Source organism: Syngnathus typhle, linkage group LG12, assembly GCF_033458585.1.
Source record: "Syngnathus typhle isolate RoL2023-S1 ecotype Sweden linkage group LG12, RoL_Styp_1.0, whole genome shotgun sequence".
Lineage (NCBI taxonomy): Eukaryota > Metazoa > Chordata > Actinopteri > Syngnathiformes > Syngnathidae > Syngnathus > Syngnathus typhle.
In genome coordinates this window covers 5,586,610-5,609,393 of record NC_083749.1, presented here as the reverse complement: position 1 = coordinate 5,609,393, position 22,784 = coordinate 5,586,610, and the positions used below count along the sequence as shown (strand labels likewise).

Below are 22,784 nucleotides of genomic sequence, written 5' to 3'. Positions count from 1 at the left end.
CTGCAAGCTTGACGAAATGCAGCGTCAGAATTTTTGCCGTTGCCATGGCGGAATGTATACTCAAGGATGACACTCGTACGGGCCCCCTAGAGACAGAGCATCACATGTGCACGCGTGAAATGGGCTGAGGAGAATCACACCGTGTTATCCTTTAGACACCTGCCGTCGTGTTTCAGATTTTAATGAGCCGTCTAGCTGCATGCATTATTCCAGCATAGCCAGCAAATGCACTCTGGTTGCAGCCTCGGCTATCTGAAGTGAGATAGGGATGTGTGAGTGCCTATAAATCCTCATATATGGTATATAGTGTATGCATTCAAGCATGTGTGCACGCCCCAGGCTCCTTTCATGGCTTAAGAAAGGTTAGATTCTTCAGGGAGGTTGCATTCCTCTTTACTCCTTATTCATGGCTTATCATTTCATCTTGTAGGGTTTGCTTAGCCAAAGTTTTTAGTGACATCAGATAAGAGTGAAAAAGTATGGATGGATGTAAAATATGCAAGTTGAAAACCTCCCAAGTCGCGTTTTGGAATATGATAGAAAGAAAAATAATGACGCCTCAATGACGTCATCCCCATTCTAATTGCAACCCCTAGAGGGCATATTTTCATAACATCTGAGGATTGCTATGGTAGGCTTTGATGTGTTAACCAGTCAATTTTATTTTCTTATTATTTAAGCAGAAATTTTTGCAAGGAGTTGCAATTATGCCATTGCCCCTCTCGTTTTTTCACTTTCTTCCACTTTTATTCCCTTCATCTCACTCATACATTCCATGCCAGCATTGTCCAAGCACCAAAGAGAACAGGGGGGCATTTTTTTTATTTTTTTTGGGGTGGATGGCGAGGGGGGGGGGTATCTGGCAGGGTGGGTGGGGCCTGCCTGCCTGCCTGCAATTCGCCAGCACTCTCCCCTGCTTCTTGCCAGTTGCCAGTGTTCAAGTCCCCCCCCCCCCCCCCCTCCCATCCATCCTCCCACTCTCTCCCCCTCCCTGTGGTTCACCCTCCCCCCACCCACACGCCTTTCACAAGCAAGCAATGAGGTAATCCCTAGCAGCCGAGTGAAGTGCAGCAAGTGCGGTGAGAGGCGCAAGAACAGCAGCCGGCGTGATGTCTTGAGCTGTGGTATCACTTTTCTCCCGTTTGCAGCTTTCTCCTCGAGATGGTCTGCTTAGCTGCTAACAAGCTGTAGCTTTGACAATTTTTTTAGTTCTTTTTATTTTTAATCAGGGGGATGAATATGTGGAGGGGCTTTTAGGATAGGCAAGGGTGGGACAGGCTTAGCCCAGGGGCTCGTAGGCTTACATCGGACATCCCGGGTGGGGGTGAAGAGATAGAGGCAATAAAAAGACAAGAGGACGAAAGGTGTGAGCCCACCATGACGGAAAGGTGCAGTCTGTGGAGCGCCCTGTCAGCTGCAGCATGCTGCTTCTACCGGGGATCTTTCATGCAGGTGCAGGTTAGTGTATATTGCATGCCATGTCTTCTAATGCGGTTCCTCTTGATGCACATGTGAGCCGGTTGCATCAACCTTCATGCAAGCTGGCTCACCGGTGACATCATAGAAGTAGTACCCGGGCTGTCAAAACCTCCGCGAAGAGACAGGAAGTGGCATTTTCTACTTTTAGTGCATTGGAGTGAAAGTATGTTGAGGTCTACAGGATCATCTTTACTTGATCTAATTCCAGCTCAGTTTGAAACTCAATATGTGAGCATATACACGGGACCGGATGATTTATTTTGCTGAACATATATTGGTCACAGTAAAAGCCTGTATTGAATTTCTGATGCGCTTGGATGGATGAGAACATTTGGCTTTTGGAGAACTAAAATCTATCTTGGAGTTGTTTGAACAAAATGTATGCAGAAAGTTATTTTTGCGACTGTTCGGCCGACTTTGTTGTGTCACTGGCTATGACCATCTAATGAGGTGCAATGTATTTTTGGATATTATGCAAATGTGTTTCAATTAAAGATGAGTATTGTAATCATCAGATTGTTCAGAATTCAATCAAATGGAACTGATTGAAGCAAAATGGAGGCATTATTGATTCAGTCTCAACTAGTTTACAGTTAAAGGCAAATATGAGCAAGCATGGGGGGAAAAAAGAGTTCCGAACATTCTGATTGACATTGCCCCATTTAATTAGATGTAACAAATCAAGATGAAGTTTTTATCTCACAAAAATATTCTTGAAAAAACACAGTCAAAGAAATTATTGTCATCACCATCGCTTTTGTTTACATCTTGTTCAGCTTCAGATGGGAACGTTTAAGCTCAGAGTCGTTTAAGTTATTTTTAATCAAAGCGGCGTCGGGTTCGTGCGTAACAGAGGTCGAATTAATTAGTTAGCGAAACCTTTACGAGTTAAGTGGCAGCGTTTCTATTGTGAGCAAATAATTGCTTAATTCTATGCAACATGGGATTGTTTTCAAACACTCGCATTTTATCTGGCCCAATATTGACTCCCTCAATCCATTCTCATTATAGATAGCTTGTCAAGCACAATACTGGTTTGGGGGGGGGGGTGTTAATTGTTACTTTTTCAACTCATCCATAGTCCCATTGATGTCTCATCCATTTGTTTTCCAACACTGAAGAGTGTTATAAAGTTCTACATGACATCAGTGGCCATATTTGTTTCAGTCTTTGCACAAACTGGGTGCCAGCCAAAGTTTTGAGATAGCAATATAATTTTTCTATTCTCAAATAATCCTTGATGGCATGACAAATAAGGGATAAATCCATAATAACTGATGTTGTGCTGTGCCCCCGGCTCATCAGCTGTATCAGTGGAGAGAGATTACATTTGATCCCCTGGTCTAGACTGCACTATTCTTGCTGTGTGTACACACACACACACACACACACACACAGTCATGCTGCTCTGCCATTGTGTATGCATTCTACCCAGTGCTTCCAGCGCATCTTTGTAACTGGGACAATGTAACTACCCCCTGGACTCTGACAGTGACAGTAACATCCCCCCTCTTCATCACTCACACAAACACACACATGCACACACACGCACACACACACATGCATGGTTAGCTAGCTCTCCCTTCCATTTTGATTGTTTTTCAAGTTAATCTTTCTTCTTCTCGCCGCCAGCCACTTTCCCTCCTCCTTCTCCCTTCGCCTCCAAGGCTGTGGCCTCATTCCCCGCTGACCTGAGCAGCATGTGGCAGCCATAGTGCCCAAGCCAGCAGCCGGTCACTCTGTCCTTTAGCATTCCTGTGCCCGAGTGGACGTGTACCGTTCACACAGCTCTCAACATGGCACCTCGGTGCCTGCCAGCCACATCGCTGCCTGGATACGCCACATGAGAGAGCAGTCATTATCTCATGCCATTGTTTTTGACATACAATATGACAATATCTCCTTTTGTATGCTGGAAGAGTAGCTCATCATTTTCCCTTTATTTTATTGGTGGGCAAATGAAGCTTCGAATTTGCTTCATGACCTAGTTGTACTTTTTCTTTTTTTTTACTTCTGCATATGGCACTCTAAGAGCGAACAGAGAAGAGTCCAAAAATACAACAACTGCTTTGTGAAGCTTCGTTTTTCCATCACAACTTTATAGCCTTCTAAACATCTAGTATTAGTTTGTTGGATTGAGAGTCGTAAAAGACTCCCGGGCGCATGTTCTGTAAATCTTTGACAAAAGCAAGGAGGTTAGTTATGGCCGACTCAGTCACAGCAGGTTAACCCGCAATGGTCTTGTCAGTCAGATGATACACTCTTGCCATTGTGTGTGCGTTGGGCCAAGGAAGAGCTGGAACCAACTGGTATGTTTTAGCATTGAAATATTCACCATGTAATCCTCTCCTCTTATCAGTCTCTCCTTCTCGCCCTCCTCCCTAAAAAGCTTTTCGCCATAAATCCTCTTTTGGCGTGCTGGCCTGTCACACCCTGGAGGCTTCATAGTGTGATGGCCGGGCAGCTGCGTGTATATTTATGTGTGGGTGTATCCTCATTAGTGCACGGCCATGTTTTTGGCATTAATTAGGCGTGGGACTTGTCTGTCAGCTGCATATTTTTGTTTTGTCTGTTTCAACCGTACAGGCAGGTTTGGGCAATCGGTTGAAGAGTGGGATTTGTTCAAGTCTGTTTAATTGATAATTCATTCTGTAGTTTGGAGACTTTGATACGAGAAGCCTCGCCTTGTTTTGGATTCCCGGCGCGAGATCAAAGTCGGGATGTATGAAGCGCACTGAACGAGTAGATGGGATTGATGAATTAACAAAAAAGTTACTTGAGATAAAAAGTAATGGAGTAAATGTAGGATTTTTTTGCTCATCAGTTCTGGTTTGTTTGTAAAGTGCGGTTCCGCCGTCGGGTCGATGAAACTTGCGGATGTTAGTGGCACACGGTTGCAGCAAAACAGACAGCAAATCGTTATTTGTGATTGAGAGTGAAGGATGGACTTGAACACCTTCATCAAATCTCTGATCATTTCAGTTTGTCTGACCTTGATGTTGATAAAAATAAGCTCAATTCTTTGAGCGGAAATAAAATACTTTTGACTTTTCACATCTGCTTTATTCTGATGATGATGAACTGGAAGATGTTATCATTGGAACTATTTACTCTGGTTTGAAGTGGTCTTATTCATACTCGATGGTTTCCCAGTAGTGTTGTGATTTTTGAGCTCCAGGCCAAGATTACCGTGCTCTCCACCTCAGCGCCTCCTGTTATCACCGCTGCTCCTCTCTAACATGATTGAGGAAAGCTTCACATTAGAATAACAACACAAAAAAAAAAACTCTGCTTCAGGAAAAAGGGATTATTCCAAAGAGGAGCTGCCTGCCAGTTAAATATTCGGCCCTATCAGCATTGGAGATGGTGATCGAAAGTTGCGTAATGGAATTGCTGAGTAAAACGAACAAAATTGAGGCCTCGCGGTTTTGAATGGTGAAACTAATTAGAAATATGGACTTTATTTTACGGGATAGAATGGATCTGCAGATGCTCACACAATGTTAACAAGCTCTTGATGGATTTAGCTTAATAGAGAGTGAAGGTTGGCTGCATCAACCATTAGTGCCGTTTCTCCTTTTTGCTTATTAACTTGCTCATCTTTTCTCGCTTTTACGTTTGGGCAGTTGGGAACTGACAGAATTTTTTATATTTGACTTTATGAAGCACCTATTTAAAAAAAAAAAAAACATTTTAGCTTCAAGAGTTTTTAGGACTGCGCCGTTGTGGGTGTGAACACCGCTCCGCTCATTCTCTGCACACAGACGTAGCTTATGTTTGGAAAGCCACAGCTGACAAGGAGCGCGTGGCATAGTGATGCGATACGGAGCAGAAGGTGAGCAATTGTTTGCTTCCTTCATATTCGACCTCAGACGGCTGCAGCTTGAAGTTTCCCGCAATGCAACAATAGACAAGAGCTTTCAACTTCACATTGACGAAATATTTACATTGCATTAATGCTTCTGCTTTCTCATGTTTTATAAATGTCTTGATGAGTCCCAGTGGCTGAAGTGTGTTTTGAAAAAGGCCTCCGACCACTGGGGAGATTTAAACGCATCATTTTACTCAATGAACAGACCGGAGGCTGTTAAAGCGTCTCGGTGTGATTTGCAGGGAGCAGCTGAGAATGGCACACTTGTTTTATACGCTTTCTTTGAAGAACACACTCGCATAACCCGCACACGCATCATTGCACGCGTTCACTCCTACACGCAGCAATGCTTACATTTGAAGGCTTCTGCGAACAATTTCATTTGGATGGTCAGCTCAATGGATGTGAAAAGGCCAGAAAATTTCATTTGCATCAAATCAATGTCAACAAATTACTCGTGGTATAGATTACAGTTTGGAAGAACACACACACAGACAGAAGAAGGCAAAATACATATGACATCCATAGTAGTCATTTGTTTGGTTCTGGAACTATTGATGGGGTGCAGAGGCATCCTTGGTTGGGATCAAACAAACTTAGGATCTCTGCAAAACAAAACAAAAGATTACAAACGCAAATAATAAAAGGGGGTGCCAGTGCCCCTGGGCCCCCCTTTCTCTAGCTGTGCCACTGTGGAGGTGGATTCCATATTATGAACGGAATATGGTTATTTTCCCCTCCAGCTAGGATGGAAAAAGTTTGCAAGCATCTTGTGTTCACGTGTAAAATCTTAGAAGACGTCCCAGCAGCCAGGCTGACAATTACCATCCAGTAAGTGACATCATGCTCTAAAAAAAGCCGAGGTAGGGGCAAAGGAGTGGGTGGAAGGGGAGCGCAAAGCATACGGAGGCAAGAGAATGAACAACCGCGCATCACGGGGTAATTTCCCATGAGCGTCTCTTTGCGGAACGTGTCGAGTGTCTCTCGCGGGAATGTTTACGCTCACACCTTCGACAAAAATCACTTTCTTGCCCTGCGTCTCCCTTCATGCCTGCTTAGAAGCTGTCACGAGGGCAGGGCTGCTTCTCAGAAAGTGTGCTTACATCAATACACACGTGTGTTTGTGTGTGTGTGTGGTTTATGGCAAGTGAGAGTCCCAGCTCCATCTGCATTACCATGACAACCGCCCGGTAACAACTCGGAGACAACACCCATTTCTCCCACCCCCTCTTCTTCAGCTTGTGTTCCTTGCGTGTGCGTGTCTCCGAGCACGTCCATTAGTGAGCGTCCCAGCAGGTCACAAAATGATGGACAAGACCCTGATAGCTGTGTGCCTCAGTCGGGCGTGGTCACACACATACACACATGAATGGAGGTGATACCTCAGCGGAGCTCTCACGCTGTGTACTTGGCCAGCCAATAGCAACGCTCGCTTCTCCAGCTCCACAATCGCGATGACATCACCGGCGACCAATGGCGTGGCGTATAAAGGGCGTGCTTCTTTTTCTGCTCGCGTGCGCGGCGGTGATAAAACTAATTGATATGCATCTAAGGGTCCTTGTGGGTTCAAGCTACTCGTGATTTTTTTTGTTTCCCCATCATGCACCCTGCTTCTTTTCACTTCTTTGCTATTCCCTCTTCACTCGCCATCATAATCAACATCATCTCTCCTCCCCTGTGCGCGTGAGGTGCGTGCGTGTCAAGTTCCAAGGCCAGCCGATAGGTCATTGTTTGTATTGTGACTAAGCAAGATGTGTGCAAGTGTGTGTGCTGGTCCAGATGAATGTCTCTATGACAACCTTCCCGGCTATGACCTTCGATCTAAATGAGTCTTTGCATCATCAATTCTCTGTCACGCCACAAGAGTTATGGCCCGTCTTGATGCAGCTATTATGTTGTCACTTTATTAAAACAGGTCCTAAGTCGTTGGTAGTGTGATAAGCTGACACTATTCTGGGTAAACACAAATTGGTCTTTTATTAAGATAACCATCTGTCTTGAGTGTTTGTTTTGTTTTTTAAACCTGAATGTACATTTCAGTCCGCTCAAGCTAACTGCTACAGCAATGGTCAAATACAATGCTGTTATATTCTTATATTTAGAATCTAATGATAATTTAATAATCCTTAATTATATACCATAATTCTTGGACTATAAGGCGCACCAGACTATAAGACGCACCAGCTAAAACTCGTGATTCCGGGTTCAAGATTTGTGAAAAAAGTCGCAAGTTATAGTCTGAGATTTACGGTACAAGGATGCTGTATGTGTTTGTTTAAGGTATTTGTGCTGCTAGCTTCTAATCATTCAATGTTGAGAGGCTACAATTGATGGATTAGGATGCCAGGCTGGCTGTCAAGATGTGTTTCTCCCAGGGGATGTGGGTTAAGAGGCCCCGCCCCCTCGGCTAAAAAAAAAAGCTAGCCCCTCTGAGTTTAATTGAAAGTTATGCAGCTGGAAATTATGTAAGGCATAAAATTTGGAGTTAGTCAACTATTGAATCGCTTGGTCTTGCTTTCCCCTTGAATAATGATATTAGACAAACTATTGCTAGCAGCTATTGTTGACATCAGAGTAGCACAGCTCAGATTCGTCACCATAAATTCATGCTTCTTGATTTTTGATTTTGGCAAGACCTAAAGAGAATTTTGAAGTCTGCGCTCGTGTTTGTTGTGACAGAATCCACGGGTGGTGTTTTACATCTTGGCGTAGTTCCAACAAGCAAAGCTGATTAAGTCTCCTCTGTCAGTCATTGATTAATTCATCAGATGCTGTGTCACCATATGCTCTTTGCATCCATGGCTGCAAATAAAAACCGCAGCTGAGGTTAGCATAGCATGGAAGCATACATGTGAATTTAATTGTACATCATGATGAGATATTGTAGATTTGTTTTGTCTTGGAATTTTATTTTCTCGTTGCTGCTGTTTATCATCCACCCTCCATTTAAGTACTCTTCTATTAAAGAACAAAGAAAAGAAATGCATTGTGGGTTTGGGGGAGTTTTCCATCACGCTTGTCAAGGTCAAGATGAATGGTACTAGTATGGATGGTAATGTTAGAATGCCTTGCCTCCAAATGACAATGAGGAAAGTGCGATTCTGATTGGTTGCACATCTTGGTTAAAATCATGCACGCTTGTCTGGACCTTTGTGTGTCTGTGTGAGCTTTAACGTTAGAGTGGCTAGTATTGATGAGTCCCCAGAACATCCGTCGGTCCACATGGCGACCTTTTACCTCCAAAAAGCCTGCAAATGAGCCATTAATGGCTCATCCCCAAGAGAAGAGCGTGACAGTGAGTGGCAAAGGCCCCAGGTGTGTGTCACTGCATATGTGTGTGTGTCATAGAATAAGATAATTGATGACTAGGCTGGACATGGCAAGGGTGTTTTGCCATTGCCGCTGGACTTTTGGCTATTAATATTAATGCTACTATAATGAACGTATTTTTTTATGTCAGGCTGAGGTTATGGATGGCTATATTTTGTTTACACTGAAGAAAGATTGCTCACTCATTTTGATAAAGGATGCATGTAGCTGACGTCATAAAGTCTATCTTCAGATGAACTATCTAGAAAAATGATCTAATGACAAAGACAGAGGTGATATCATCTGCTGTTAAGTACAGAAATACCCCTGGCTGCTATTAGAGGAAATACAGTAGTTTATTTTAGTCTCCTCCATGCATCATGTCTGTTTTGCTAGTGGAACCAGATGATGCTCCCTTTCCACACGCAGCAGCTGAGTGGATCTTTAAGTGATGGAGAATGATATGATGTGTCGAAAGAAAGCAAGATGGAGGCCGGTGAGTGAGATGATCTGTCAACAAGAAGGTAACCGGCAAAACAACAAAGGGAAGGGAGGACTTGATTGATACAAGGTGAAGAAGATAAAAAAAAATAATAATCAAGTGAGGAAGTACGTGTGATAAATTGCCGTGGCTGCTTAAAGAAGATAAAACGAGACAACTGAGTTCCTTACATGTATTTATCTCTATCGTTCCCGCCTGTGCCTTGTAAAGTGTCATGTTACACAGCAAGGAGGCAAAGCAAGCGTACAAAAAAACCCAAATTGACAAGATGCTGGATTCGAGTCCCCAAGAGACTTATTTTGATGGAGCACAGGTATTTGGTTTCAGTGTTGTGGAGTAAAAATAAAAAGTAAATACTCAATCGATTAATTTGGCAAACGATTAATTAATCGTTGTACTCCGTTGTGGCTCTGCTTCCCACTACATCATAGCGCTCGAGAATGAAGGAGTAATTGCGGCAAAACCGGACGTTCATCGTATTAGTCACACTTTGTCAGCGTCTTGATAAAACTAATTGCCGCAAAATCTATCCCGAGCATTGATTAATAGAGCAGGATGAGCGAGGGTGGTAAGATGTATTGATGTATTGTAAACTTCCCCCAAATGCCCTGATAAGAGACTGGACCATTTCTTTCAATATTTTATTTATTTATCAAGGTACGAGCTTAAATTGTACTGCGTTATCAAAACGTTCATATATTAAATCATAATCCTCCATTAAAATGAATGGAAATGCCATTAATCCGTTCCAAGTTCTCATTGGAGGGATGGACACATCTGGCGTTTTGCTGAGTTGCTTGAACCGCTCCAAACTGCTGACCGAGCCGTGCCAGAATTCGAGGAACACACGGTCGTACACGGGATGAGATACCGTAATGATCCTCTCAACCTGCCGCGTTTTCCTCACCAGTTCACACCATTGCACATGACAGAGCAGTACACACATGGGGCACATTAACCTCTCTCCCTCTCACGTACGTCACATATATTACTTCCTTAGGGCTGCGCACCAGCTGGGGTGTTCGATGTTACCATAGCAACAGCATCTGAAGGCGTGGCATCACGTGTATGAATGCAAAGGAGTATGAATGCAAAGGAGTCATCTGATTTTTTTTTTTTTTTTAAAATCAATGCAATTTTAAAAGTGGAAGACACTGCATATTAATTTTGTTTCATTCTACAGACTATCAGCTACACTGCTGTGTCATTAGCCGATTTATCAATTTGAATTGGGATTAGCCTTGTGTATTTTATCTGATTTCATCTACAGAAACAGCTAATTAAATGTGTGTTAGCACTAATCAGTATTTGTACGGCGTTCTATTCTGGGTGTGTGCTGACTGCAGATGTCGTCATCACATTTTTTACAGGTACAGATTTGCACGTATCCAGTTTTGTACATGTGCTTTGGATTCGATTGACAGCAAGGTCAGCCTCAGGGATTTATACATAAAAGTATACACTCAGTACGGAGGACAGCGAGGCCTTCGGGCGGGTGATGTCATCGTATATCTTCGGGCGTGATGGTACGCGCGGACACACGCCTGTCTCACTCGCGTTAAATTGTATTGTCATCAAAACGTCGTTTGCGTCGTTGATCAAAGCTTTGAGATTGATTTGATTTCATGGTCATATGCACAAAAGAGGAAATATGGATTCACTGAGGAATTGGAATTAAAATGCAAATATATTGTCAGGTAGTGCGATACGCTGATATGTTAAGTCCATTGAGATTGCGGTGGATATATAAAAAGTCTTCACACCCCTGTTCAAATGCCAGGTTTTCTAATCTGTGCAATACAGTTATGAACAGAAATGGTTTCATATATTTTTATATCTTAAAAATCTGGCATTGTAGGCACAACATCAATATTCTAGTTGGAATTTTCTTTATTGATTATATGGTGTAATTCATTGAGAGCAAACCAACAAAAGAAGAATCAATAGGAACCCTAATAATTGACCCAGTAAGGATTGGATTTACAATCCTGCTTAAAATCAAAAGGATTCAGATTTTTATGCAAGCGTGTCAGCATGAACACTATGATTGTCCAGTTTTCCAAATGTGTGGTCTGGTTTAGTAAAGTACAACTTAGCACATGCTTATTTTCACAGCTGCTGATACAATGGAGCAGCGGCCAATGAGCTTGTTGAATATTTCAAACAGTGTGTAATGATGATGTACGACACTCCCCGGTGCACAAATGAATATGTACGACTGCTTTTGTAACCTGGAGGGGGAGCTTTAAAAAGACATTCGTCAAATGTGTCTAAATGCTGCGGCGCAACATCCTGCCTTGACCTCACATTTGGTGTTATGTGATTTGGTGTCATGTGATTGATTTGGTCGAAATTTAGTGCAAAATCAGTCTCGTATCAAAATCTCAAATATTCTTTCCCCATTGAAATGAATGGAAATGACATGATGCTTGGTCCTCTAAAAACTTTAAAAAAATATATATATATATATTTTTTTTTTTAAAATAATAGTTTATCAAAGTATGTCGTAGTTACATACTCTCAATAAAAGAACAAAAATACGCAAATGTTTGCTTTAATTCAATGCATATTGTATTGCTCCTTCTGGTATGTGCGCCTTGGCCACAAGGGGCAGTATAATACTAACAAGACATACAAAGAAGATTTTCACAATTAACTCTGTAAGTTGCAGTAATATTAGTCATATTTGGAGACGCTTAAAAAATATAAGCCTTTATTTATTAATTTTTTTCTCTACATTTGTTGCTGCACCGTTTGTCTTTAAACACTTTAAAAAAATCTTTTAGAATGAATTTTTTTTGCTCTTGTGCAAAATCCTACTACTACTTGATGTGGGTCATCGGGGAGATGGAATATAAAGCAGAGCATGCAGTACAAAAATGGGGCTGCATGTGCTACTGCCTCAGCGGGAGTGTTAGTGTATGTCACATCTTTTCTACCAGCTGTCAGTCAGTCCTGGAGGTCTATTTGCACACATTACACTGACAGAAGGCCCAACAACAACGCTGCAGGTTGTGTAGATTAGTGCAGAAATGTGAAATATATATCAGCATCTACCTGCTGAGCTGCCCTGAGACATTATTGCCTGGATGTGTGTGTGTGTGTATTTGTGTTCATTCTTAACACTAGTACAACAGAAGGTCACTGTTATTATTAGAATGGTGGGTTTGCTCTTTTCAACTCAATGGTGGTCATTTTATCTCGTCATATGCCACATTGTGTCAATTTCTTCTGCTCTTTTGTTACTTAACTCATCTCGAAAGAATAGTTTGTATTTATGAATGCATGTGGTCAACCACAACATCACAAGCAAACTCTACGCAGCTCTGCTTACCTTGCACAAAGTCACCACTTGGCTAAAGTACCAGATTGTGCCCATCGAAAGGTAGCCTAACAATATCCCAAACTTTTGAGGTCAAAGCGTCTTTGGTTTTCCCGACCTCTCCAGCCATCATTACAGTACTCATGTGACTTTCAAACCATTATATCCGTGTGAACCAGGCAGAAGGTATCAGTACACGTCAAGCTGGAGGGCGCAAAAGGATTATGAGAATCTGGAGAGCAGTGATACTGGACACGTACATGCGTGCAAACCCCCAGTCAGCCCCCCCTTAATGGGAGACGGGAACGTTGCATGGTCTTAATGCCATAATCCTGGTCTGTATCTCCTACAAAAAAAAAAAAAAAATGGGTGAAAGTAAGAGTAGATCACAGGCCAGCTTCTGCATTTTTGGTGGGATTCCCCAATCCACTCCCAAAGCCTTCCCCCATTTTCCACCCCCACTGCTTTAGGCGTTACCACGACAACAGGGTCAACCGCAAGCCCCGTGGGTTGAAAACAGGAAAGGTGCCCTCCAGTCTTTTAAGCACATGCCTTTTTTTTTTTGTGCTCCACTTTCATTGTGTTGACATGCTGAGCAATGCATAAGACTTCCAGCAGATGTTGAGAGGTTCCATGACTTTGTGTTTTTCACTTTTCCCCCTCAAATTTGTATTAACGACGTTACCTAGTGCTGCTTTAAAGCATTGATAATGTGAAGGTGTAAATGAAGTGGCACATCTCGCCCGTCATGTTTTCCCAAACTCACCTTTTCCTTTTCCAGTATAGCGAGTGTGTACTATATACTTCTGCCTTTGCGATAACAGTGCTTATCTTTGATGACCTGCTCTTAGTGCCTGTCTGGACCCTCAACTAAATATTGAGTCCCATCCATCAATAGTCACTCACACAGACACACACAATGTACTTGGATAGTCCTGCGTCAGCTTTGCCTTAATTCCGTGCTGCTAATGGGCTAGCCGTTCTCCCCTCCCAGTTAGCCTCTCTGTCTACATTTAATGAGGTTCTGTTGTTCCGACTGTCTGACTTTCAACGCTCTCTGCACTCTCTGTTGCGCCCTGCTTCGTTTTGTCTCAGGGTTCATCTAGCGTGTGTCTCGTATAGGTTGGCTTGCTTGCTATTTGATGCTTCCCCCAGTGGGATTTTGCAGAGTGGTCCTACTTAGCATTACTGGATATGGATTGAAGGTTTCTTGTCGGAGTAACTGACTTAAGGCCATGCTCTGTTTGCGTTGACTGTTTGATGGGCTGGAACGCATCAATGGCGTTTCCATTCGTTTCAATAGGAAGGAGTGATTTGAGATAGACAAGCGTAAGGCGGATGTGGTAATCATTACTGTGCTAGCCACATAACTCTCATAGGATGATAATAATAGACATATAGGCTAATAGGGTTCTTCTTGCCTATACTAAGATTGCACGGTATGTTGTCATGGAAACCAACAATTATTTTGCTATGTGAGAATGCAGTAAAACGATTCACTGTAAAAATACCAGTGATGTATTATTGATGTTTTTCCCTCAACACATTTAAACTCACGAGTCAACAGTAATAAAAAATTAATGAACACAGCTTAGTAAGTAAAACAAAAAAATTAGATGAGTGTCAGTTTGAAAACAAAGCCACGCACAGTCAATTAAGTGATGTGCTCATTTGGCCTCAGTCCGTTCAATCACTTTGTCAATTGATATTTATTTATTTACTATTTTTATTTATACAAACGAGTTGGGCTTGACCAACTGTATAGAACTTTTCTTTATTTTGGTGGAATCAAAAAGCAATATGAACCGCCATCACGTTATATAAGTTATTAAAGTAGATGTCTCCTGTGTCTTTATTCTTGTCATATTACTTTTTCCTCTCTCCTTTTATTTCCCCACTTTTTTTTTTACTCCATTGTCAATTTGTCAGTATCTCTGACGAATCCATGAAGCCCATCTAAAGTGGAGCCCCACTCAATTTTCAATTTACCCCCATAACTTCTCGTATATAGACACACAACACACACACAACACAAACACACAAGTCTATTGTCGAGAATCTGTTCGATGCCTCCTGTGGATTTCCACAGAGACGAGCTGAAGCAATAAACGTGCACTTGACCCTGCCGCTCACTTATTGGCCTCCGCACACACACACACACACACACACACACACACACACACCTCAAATCTAATCTGGGAAGCGTGAGTCTCTGAGGCCATATCCTTCCATCTGCCCCCCAGGACCAGAGGGAAGAGGAGGTGGTGAAGAAACAAGGAAGTTAATAATTTCATTTTGCACTGACCTGGGGAAGAGAGCATCGATCACTTGCTTCTTCTGGTCGCTTCATATCACTATCACAGACCTTGTGATGATAGAGGAAGAAGGAAACAGTAGAAATAAACACAAGCTGTGGTTCTGTTTCTCAATATTATTTTGCATCAGGTTAATTTATTTCTCTGTAAAAAAAAATGTCAAAAATGTGCAGAAAGTGGATGATGTCATGACTGGTGTTGGCCAGTTATTTCATCAGTCTTTCTCCAATTACACATAAATAAAAAAAACTTGTACAATATTTTATGTTGGTGCAAACTATAGCAACTCTTGGCACATATTTTCATTCTGCATTCACCTAACCGAGCAGAAAATGCCTGAAAAGCAGCTTGACTTATTTGGTTATCATGATTTCTTCTTCGCAGCTAGAGAGTCTTTGAAAGGTAAATAAGCATGAAAATGTTTGGCGGAATTCATTTTCATGTATTACAAGCGCAGATTTCCCTAGAGTGTGGCTTATTTGTGCAAGCAAACAGCAAGTGGAAAGCTTTGAAATCTGAAACATGATCCTCTTGTTTGTGTCTGAGAGTAGCATGTGTACGGGTTGAGTCATTGAAAAGCTACTGAAGGACTCCGCAGTGCCTCAAAATAATAAAAGATGATTTCTTCCTCTTGGTAATCAGGTCAGGGTCAATTGGGTTGCTCTGTGTGCATTTGTGTTGTCGTGTATTATTTCCTTCTCTAATGCTGATGTTCAACCCACTTATTATTTTTGTTTTATCTTTACCGACCCAAAAAGTACCGACTTCTGTACCCATCACTGATAGGCTGTATTGTGAACTATTTACAATACCAGTAAAGTAGTTGTAACTTCAATTTTTTTTTCTTCTCCTGTTTGTGTCCTCTAGTTCTCCAAGGAGAAGTACCTGCTGGAGTCTCCTCCCGAGAAGCTACGTAAGGAGCTGGAGGAGGAGCTAAAGCTGAGTCCTGCTGACATCAGGAGCCATGGTTGGTACCATGGACACATACCCAGAGAGGTTTGTATCCACATTCCATTCAACCATTTTTTGGTCTTGTCCTCATTAGGAAATCATAATTTAAATAGCCAATACAAGAAATGTTATCTTGATCATGTAAATTCTCTTATACGTGGATTATATCAAAGAATAGAGTGGGCCATTTGTGGCCCTCATGCCCTACTTTGCTCACCCTTGACTTAAAACAATCCTGGTTTTGTATGACATCACAAAAGCCTCATAATCTATTTTGTTAAATAACAAACTGTGGACGTAGAATTGTGCTCAATAAAGAAACCCATGCTGATGAAAAGCATCTTGGCAGAGGTAATTAAACAAGATTAAAGTGTGGGTTGATGTGTGTTTGAAACGGCCGTGCTTTTTAAGAGCTCACTTGAGCGGCTTTTTAGCAGCGCAAACACGGGATGACACCGATTAATGACTCCCATCATCACTGGCTGCTCTGCGGGATTGACTTAAGTGTCCACAAAGCGGGACTCGGTGCCAAGCAGACAGCTGGAGGCATCGCTCACCTATGCAATTGAATTTCGGTGGGGGGTGGGCTCAACAGCGCCCCCTGGTTTTTAATTGTGATTCAAACCCAGGATCACATCTACCCCAATGTTTTTCTTTTTTATCAATGGTGTGGCATTAACTGCATGTAGGGGGAACATTTTTTTTAGCTGTGGTTCTACTGCCCTCTGCTGGTGGAGTTCTGTATGTACATGGATGCTTCACCGTTCAACGTCTTGTCAGGCATTTATATATAATATTACTGTACAATATGACTGCTTCATAATTTCACTTTTTTATTTGTCTTTTAAAAAATGAAAGAAAAAATCACAGTCTTGTTTTTGTTTGCTCTTAAGCCTTAACCCACCATGACAAAAAGATTACTTTTATATATTGTTCTGCCTCATTTATATTCAAAAACAGTTTTTCTTTTTCTAACGCAATAATGCTGAACACAATAGATTTCTCCTGGAAAAAAAAAAGCTTTTTGTAGTCAGCAGTCGCTGCCGGCACCTTATTTGTCTGTGCCAGCTTGCACAGCGCAGCAGATGTATTTTGGCAGCTTTTTCCAGTTGTTGTGCAACACAAAAATGTCCTAAGGCCTTGTTGTAATTAATCCTGATGGACCGGATCCTCATTATTTCACTGTCAAAAAAATGATTTAAAAACATGACGTTTTGACAAATGATGTAAAACAAGTGTACCTTTTTTGTGATTTAATTTGATTCCATTTATTTACTGAGAGACTGTTCAGATTAATGTCTGAGTGAAGTTCCTCTTTGGATTTAATATACTAGATGACATCAGCATTAGAGAAGCGATGATGTCATGACAGTGCTCAAAGCACTTTGTCCAATAAGATTGCTCTGATGTCATTCCTTTTCTTAGGACCAGCTTTATGGTCATAAAAAAAATCATAATTTGATCGATTTTGCCCTGCCTTACTTTGCTTGTACAAAATAAATTCAGCGTGTTATTTTCCTTCTGCATTAACTTGTATTAACTTTCACAGAAATAAAAATCAATAAAAATAAGAAACATAAATAAAACAATAAGATAGAAATCAATAAAATTAAAAAAATATTTCTTTCAATGGTGTGTGTTCTTTGTGTCTAGGTGTCCGAGACTCTGGTGCAGCATCACGGAGACTTCCTGGTGCGTGACTCTCTGATCAACGCAAGTGACTACGTGCTGACCTGTCGGTGGGATAACGATGTGCTGCATTTCAAGATCAGCAAAGTCCTGGTCAAATCCAGCGACACCAAGGTGCGCACTCTTCATTTCAAATGGCAACATGGGATCAGTGAATGTCACGTTTCTTCTGGGTGGTCAATATTAGGTGCAGTACGTGCTGGAGTCGGAAAGCTTCGACTCGGTCCAGGAGCTGGTGCGTTTCTACGCAAGTCAGCGTAAAGCCATCTCTCAGTCCAGCGGTGTCCACATCTACTGTCCGGTGAGCCGGACTCTGCCGTTGCGATACCTGGAGGCTACTTTCGCCCTATCCGGCGGCAAGCACGGCTGCGCCTACTCGCCGTCCAATCAGAGGGGAGCTTACATCAAGAGGCGGAGCGTCACCATGATGGACGGACTCACCACGGAGAAGATGATGCCTCACAGGTGAGCTGAGTCGAGTGGTCTTCTAAATATAAATTCATCTTAGGAGTCAAAACTTTTTAGATTTTGTCGTTTATTAATTTACTACCGATAAAATGTGCCTAGTCATGTTCTCCCCATTTGAACCATTGTTACATTCTTATCCATGATGTCATTTTATTGCTTCTTGTTACACACGCAATCAGTGACTCAGACAGCCCGAGTCCAGTTGAGGCACCAGCGGACCCTCAGCCGCAACCTGCGTCCAAATGCAGCTGGTGTGTGTATAACGTGTGTGTGAGACACAAGTGTGTAGCTCTAGTACACCTGCCACATCCCTGCAGTCCCTCACCTCATCAGCACCTTGTCCCCAGAAGTGTGTTAAATTAGGTGGACCACCAATTTTGATTTTTACAATCTTTACAAATCTCAGCCTTGAACCCGTATAAACACCAATAAGCTCCTATAACCACACCACTTCCTGTCATGTGACACTAACCCCCGCCATGTTAACATGTAAATCCACCCATAGGGATTTTTAATAAGTGCCGACTGTGTTTGTAGCCCTTCCACCATTCACCACCACAAAGATGCAATGAGGAACTGCGCGATGAGCATGGACCAGATCCAAGAGTATCGCTGCCCCTTGTCGCCTGTCCGCGAGACGCCGATGTCTCCTGCATACTGTGCAAGTACGTTATTGGGTTACACAGATGCACTTTAAAGACAATGAAAGGACTGATTTGGATTCAAATGTCTTTTCTCCAGTCACCAGACAAAGAGCCCACTCAGGTGGGCGAGTCCTGGCGGTGGTGCCCCCTTCCCCCGTCACACGCCGTTCCAGCGACCCTCAGCTCAGCCCGTCTTCCGGCAACAACCCCCCAGAGCATCCCGTCTTTCACTCGGCGCACTCCTCTCCCGCCCATCATTCGACTTTTCAATCACACTCTTCCGAAACGGCGGGGAGCTACTGCGACCTCAGACCTTGCCCGGCCGGACCACCTAAACCTCCCACCAAGGGTTACGTGGAGCGCTTGCGGGTGGAGGAGGGGAGGAATGAGTGTGTGAGGGAAGAGGGAGACGGGATGTGCAGCGCTCCTCAGGTGGAGACGGCTTCCTTGTTTCGACCATCCAGGTATGAAACCAACTTGTGAAAAATAAAGAATTCAATTTTCATCATTCATACTTATCTTGTGCCTATCCAGATATGAGTCTGGCATAATGCCAGCTGACAATAAACCTCTGGAGATGTCCGTGTTGAAGAGAGTGAAAGAGCTGCTGGCTGAAGTGGATGCGAGGACGGCGGCAAAGCATATCACCTTGGTGGACTGCACGGTATGTAAATACACATCAGCATAAATTGGGCAGAACTTCACATGAGTGAAGGCAAGCGGCATAGAAATCCAATATTTTGGCCCATCTCCTCTTGAGCAGATTGCCAGAATACTGGGTGTCAACTCGGACATGCAAAGGATGATGGGCGTGTCCTCGGGCTTGGAGTTACTCACACTACCTCACGGACACCAGCTAAGACTTGACCTACTGGAGAGGTGCGCTGGCTTCTACTGTCATCCATCCATCCATCCATCCATCCATCCATCCATCCATCCATCCATCCATCCATCCATCCATCCATCCATCCATCCCTGCTCTGTTGCTAACCAAAACAGCAGTCTCAGTCAAATTCATCTTCACTCAGGTTCTACACCATGTCTATCATGACGGCCGTGGACCTGCTGGGTTGCACGGGAAGCACCGAGGAGCGGGCGGCCCTGCTCCATAAGACCATCCAGTTGGCGGCTGAGCTGAAGAGCAACTTGGGGAACATGTTTGGCTTCGCCGCCGTGATGAGGGCCTTGGAGCTGCCACAGGTAAGAGAAACACGGTTGCCGTCATGCATGCTTTCATTCTGTGTTGTACTTTTCTTTGACGAGATTGTGCTTCAGATTTCCAGGCTGGAGCAGACGTGGGTGACGTTACGCCAGAGACATACAGAAGGTGCCATCCTGTATGAGAAGAAGCTCAAACCTTTCCTGAAGAATTTGAATGACGGCAAAGGTAAGCAGCAAGTAAAATAAAATCCTCACCGGTGGTTATTTATTTTTCTTTTTTCTTTGCCTCTAGAGAGCAGCGTCGTATCCAGCACCACCTTCCCGCACATCATCCCCGTCCTGTCTTTGCTGGAGCGAGGCCTGGCTCTCGGGGAGGTGCTGGAGCCGTGGGAGAGCTCGGAAGTGGGCGTCGACGTGGTCATGCACCACCTGGAGGCGGCTCGAACCGTCGCGCATCATGGCGGGATCTATAGGAGCAACGTCGAGAGCAAATTGCAGGGTATGTAGACAGCTGCATTGAACTGTGTTTGGACTCATGGCCCTGGTGTGGCCTTCTAGCAGTCACAGCATGTATTTATTGCCATGATTAAGAATTGATCGCTCACTGTATTGATTGTTAAGCCATTAAACCTGTTAACCCTGGTTAATCAGGGTGACTAAATAGATTGAGAATTGGTGGAATTGCTCTCGCATTTCATTTCATTCGATTGTGCTTGTAGTGTTCAGCTTCAAAGCTATTTTTGCTTTTTGTACTTAATATATTCTGATATTCGTGCGATCATCGCAATTACAGAACCAATCATCTGCAGCGGTTCAAAATATTTATTTTTTTTGTAAAAAAATAAAATAAGATACAGTCATCAGAGATGATGATTGTATTTAATGTCATTTGACCTGCACTGTAAATCCAGACTAACTCCTCTCTTCTTCTCTGCAGGATTCCAAGTCCAAGCTGACATCCACGAAATCTTCCAGACGGAGTTCCAGATGCGTCTACTGTGGGGCAGCCGCGGAGCCGAGGGCAGCCAGCTGGAGCGCTACGAGAAATTCGACAAGGTCCTCACCGCCCTCTCCCACAAGCTTGAGCCTCCAGTGCGCCACAGCGAGCTATAGCGAAGATGTTCACAACAAAGACAACTTGCATTGATCTGCACTTACCACTCCAAAGTGGTCTTGTCTTGCATGGCCAAAAAGGCGGAGGAGAGCGGGTGGACCACTGTGAGTGGAGAGGCAGCTAAAAGTACAGCCGGATGTCACGTACTACACAACAGACACTCACTGTAAACTGTGACACTGAGGACGTCCTCACTTATCCCTAAAATGTCCAGAAGAGGGCGCAAATGTCCCCCAAGGGTCCATCTCCAAAGTTTGGCTTTGCTCCGCACACACAGATGCTTCCCTGCTGTCTCACGCTGTCGTAGGAATGACATTTTTATTGGATCATAATGTACATGACTTTTTGTAATTATGTCAATCATGTGAACATTCCTTCATTCCTTATTTATTTTTTTGTTAGAGCAGCTTCATCCATTCAGGGCATGCCGGACCTCGTGACAAGCGGGAAGGAGCCATAAAAGCTCAAGATGGAGCGGGTCCATCAAATATATATCAGCCACTCATTAATACATGCATCTTAAATGAAGAAGGGAGGCTTTGAGAATTGTTCAAAACTCACGTTGTCTACTAAATGTTGCTAAAAGCGAGGCAAGGTTGCTGTAGTATTCCACGTACAGCATAAACATTCATGAAAATACTCACGATGCGCATTTGGACCATCACTTAATTTATTCATTTTTTATGAATGGGATGAATCTTTCTGTATGTTCTAAACTCCTATTTCAATGTTGTGCATGTAAAATGGAAACGCAACACTGCCTTCAGTAGTTCACTCCATTTTGAGTCAGTTATGCAAACAATCAAAATTGATTTCTGGTTTATAATGTTCATTCATTGGACACTAGCATTTTTTTTTGGTAGTTATTAATAAAGGTTGTAAATGAACCTTGTGAAACAAAAAACTCCAAATCACAGTAAAGGTAATGCTTCTTGGATGCACCCAGTGTGATTGATCTGTGAAGTTACCTTGTGATGATTTTGTGTTACCTTAATTTTTAAGCAGTATACTCAGGATCTTTTGTTCATAACAATAGTTGCTAGAGGGACTCCTGTTTCCATTCCAATGTTCTTAGCAGAATAATGACAACAGCCAAAGCCCCATTTCACTTATTCTACTAAATACTTTACCCTCCCTCCTGTCCCGTTGTTCTCTACCTCCAAATCCGATATGAGCATTCTTTAACATACTCTGAATGTTCATGTCTGATATTAGTCAATCAATATGAATTAATTCTCTATCTGATCTTTACATGAGTGTTATTTTTTAGTGGGAAACGCGTTAGTGGTGGGGTACAAGGTGTACAGGTCATGCAAAAAAAAAGAGACAGTGCGTCATAGCCATTATAGCCCAGCAGGAGGCGCCCTTAATTCAAACAAGCTCCAGAATTGTAATGCATCTGTGTTGTGTATTTTCTGAACCCTGATTCCGGTTTGTCACCTGCTCACACTGATGGTGGAAGAATGATTTTTATGTATTTTTATTAATTCTTGCTTTGGATACTGAAAAGGTGATGCTTTGAGGACTGCGTGGAAGAGGGTTAGGGTGACAGTCTGATGAATTTTGTTGTGGTTGCTTTTGGTTTTTTTTCTATATATTCTACATAGCAATTCACTCTTTTTCAAATAAAAGGATTGCTTGTGTCATAGACTGCACCTTTGATTTGAATCAAACATCAAGTTTCATCCATCTGACACTCTTGCTTCTTTAAAATCTTTGAGCCCCCCAAGTCTTAGAATTGCGTCTAATCTGAGTAATTGATGGCATCTATGATGTAGAACCGATAAAGAAACTACAGAAACAAGCACAATGGGAAGGAACTGGGCCTCCGTGCCATCTGCCACAAGAGGAAAATCATCATTGGCTCTGCTCTTTGTCTCCACCGCCCATACAGTTCCATAGGCGTAACATGTTATGGATGTAATCTCTAAAAAGGATTCTCTCTGCTTGATATCTTGG

The 22,784-nt window shown here is 42.8% G+C and overlaps 1 protein-coding gene across 1 annotated transcript; it reads left to right on the top strand.

Moving 5' to 3' along the window:
- Positions 1–1,047: 1,047 nt before the first annotated feature.
- On the top strand, positions 1,048–22,473 carry sh2d3ca (SH2 domain containing 3Ca). The gene is made up of 12 exons (XM_061294153.1): positions 1,048–1,458; positions 15,666–15,794; positions 17,403–17,552; positions 17,626–17,903; positions 18,444–18,571; positions 18,648–19,014; positions 19,085–19,214; positions 19,314–19,429; positions 19,579–19,750; positions 19,826–19,937; positions 20,004–20,210; positions 20,649–22,473. The coding sequence occupies exons 1-12, from the start codon at positions 1,378–1,380 to the stop codon at positions 20,822–20,824; spliced, it is 2,046 nt and encodes a 681-aa protein (XP_061150137.1). The 5' UTR covers positions 1,048–1,377; the 3' UTR covers positions 20,825–22,473.
- Positions 22,474–22,784: the final 311 nt, after the last annotated feature.

Coding starts and splice junctions, on each gene's coding strand:
- sh2d3ca (XM_061294153.1), top strand. CDS start 1,378: ATGACGGAAAGGTGCAGTCTGTGGAGCGCCCTGTCAGCTGCAGCATGC. Junction 15,795..17,402: donor ATGGACACATACCCAGAGAG/GTTTGTATCCAC, acceptor CTTTGTGTCTAG/GTGTCCGAGACTCTGGTGCA. Junction 19,430..19,578: donor AGACTTGACCTACTGGAGAG/GTGCGCTGGCTT, acceptor ATCTTCACTCAG/GTTCTACACCATGTCTATCA.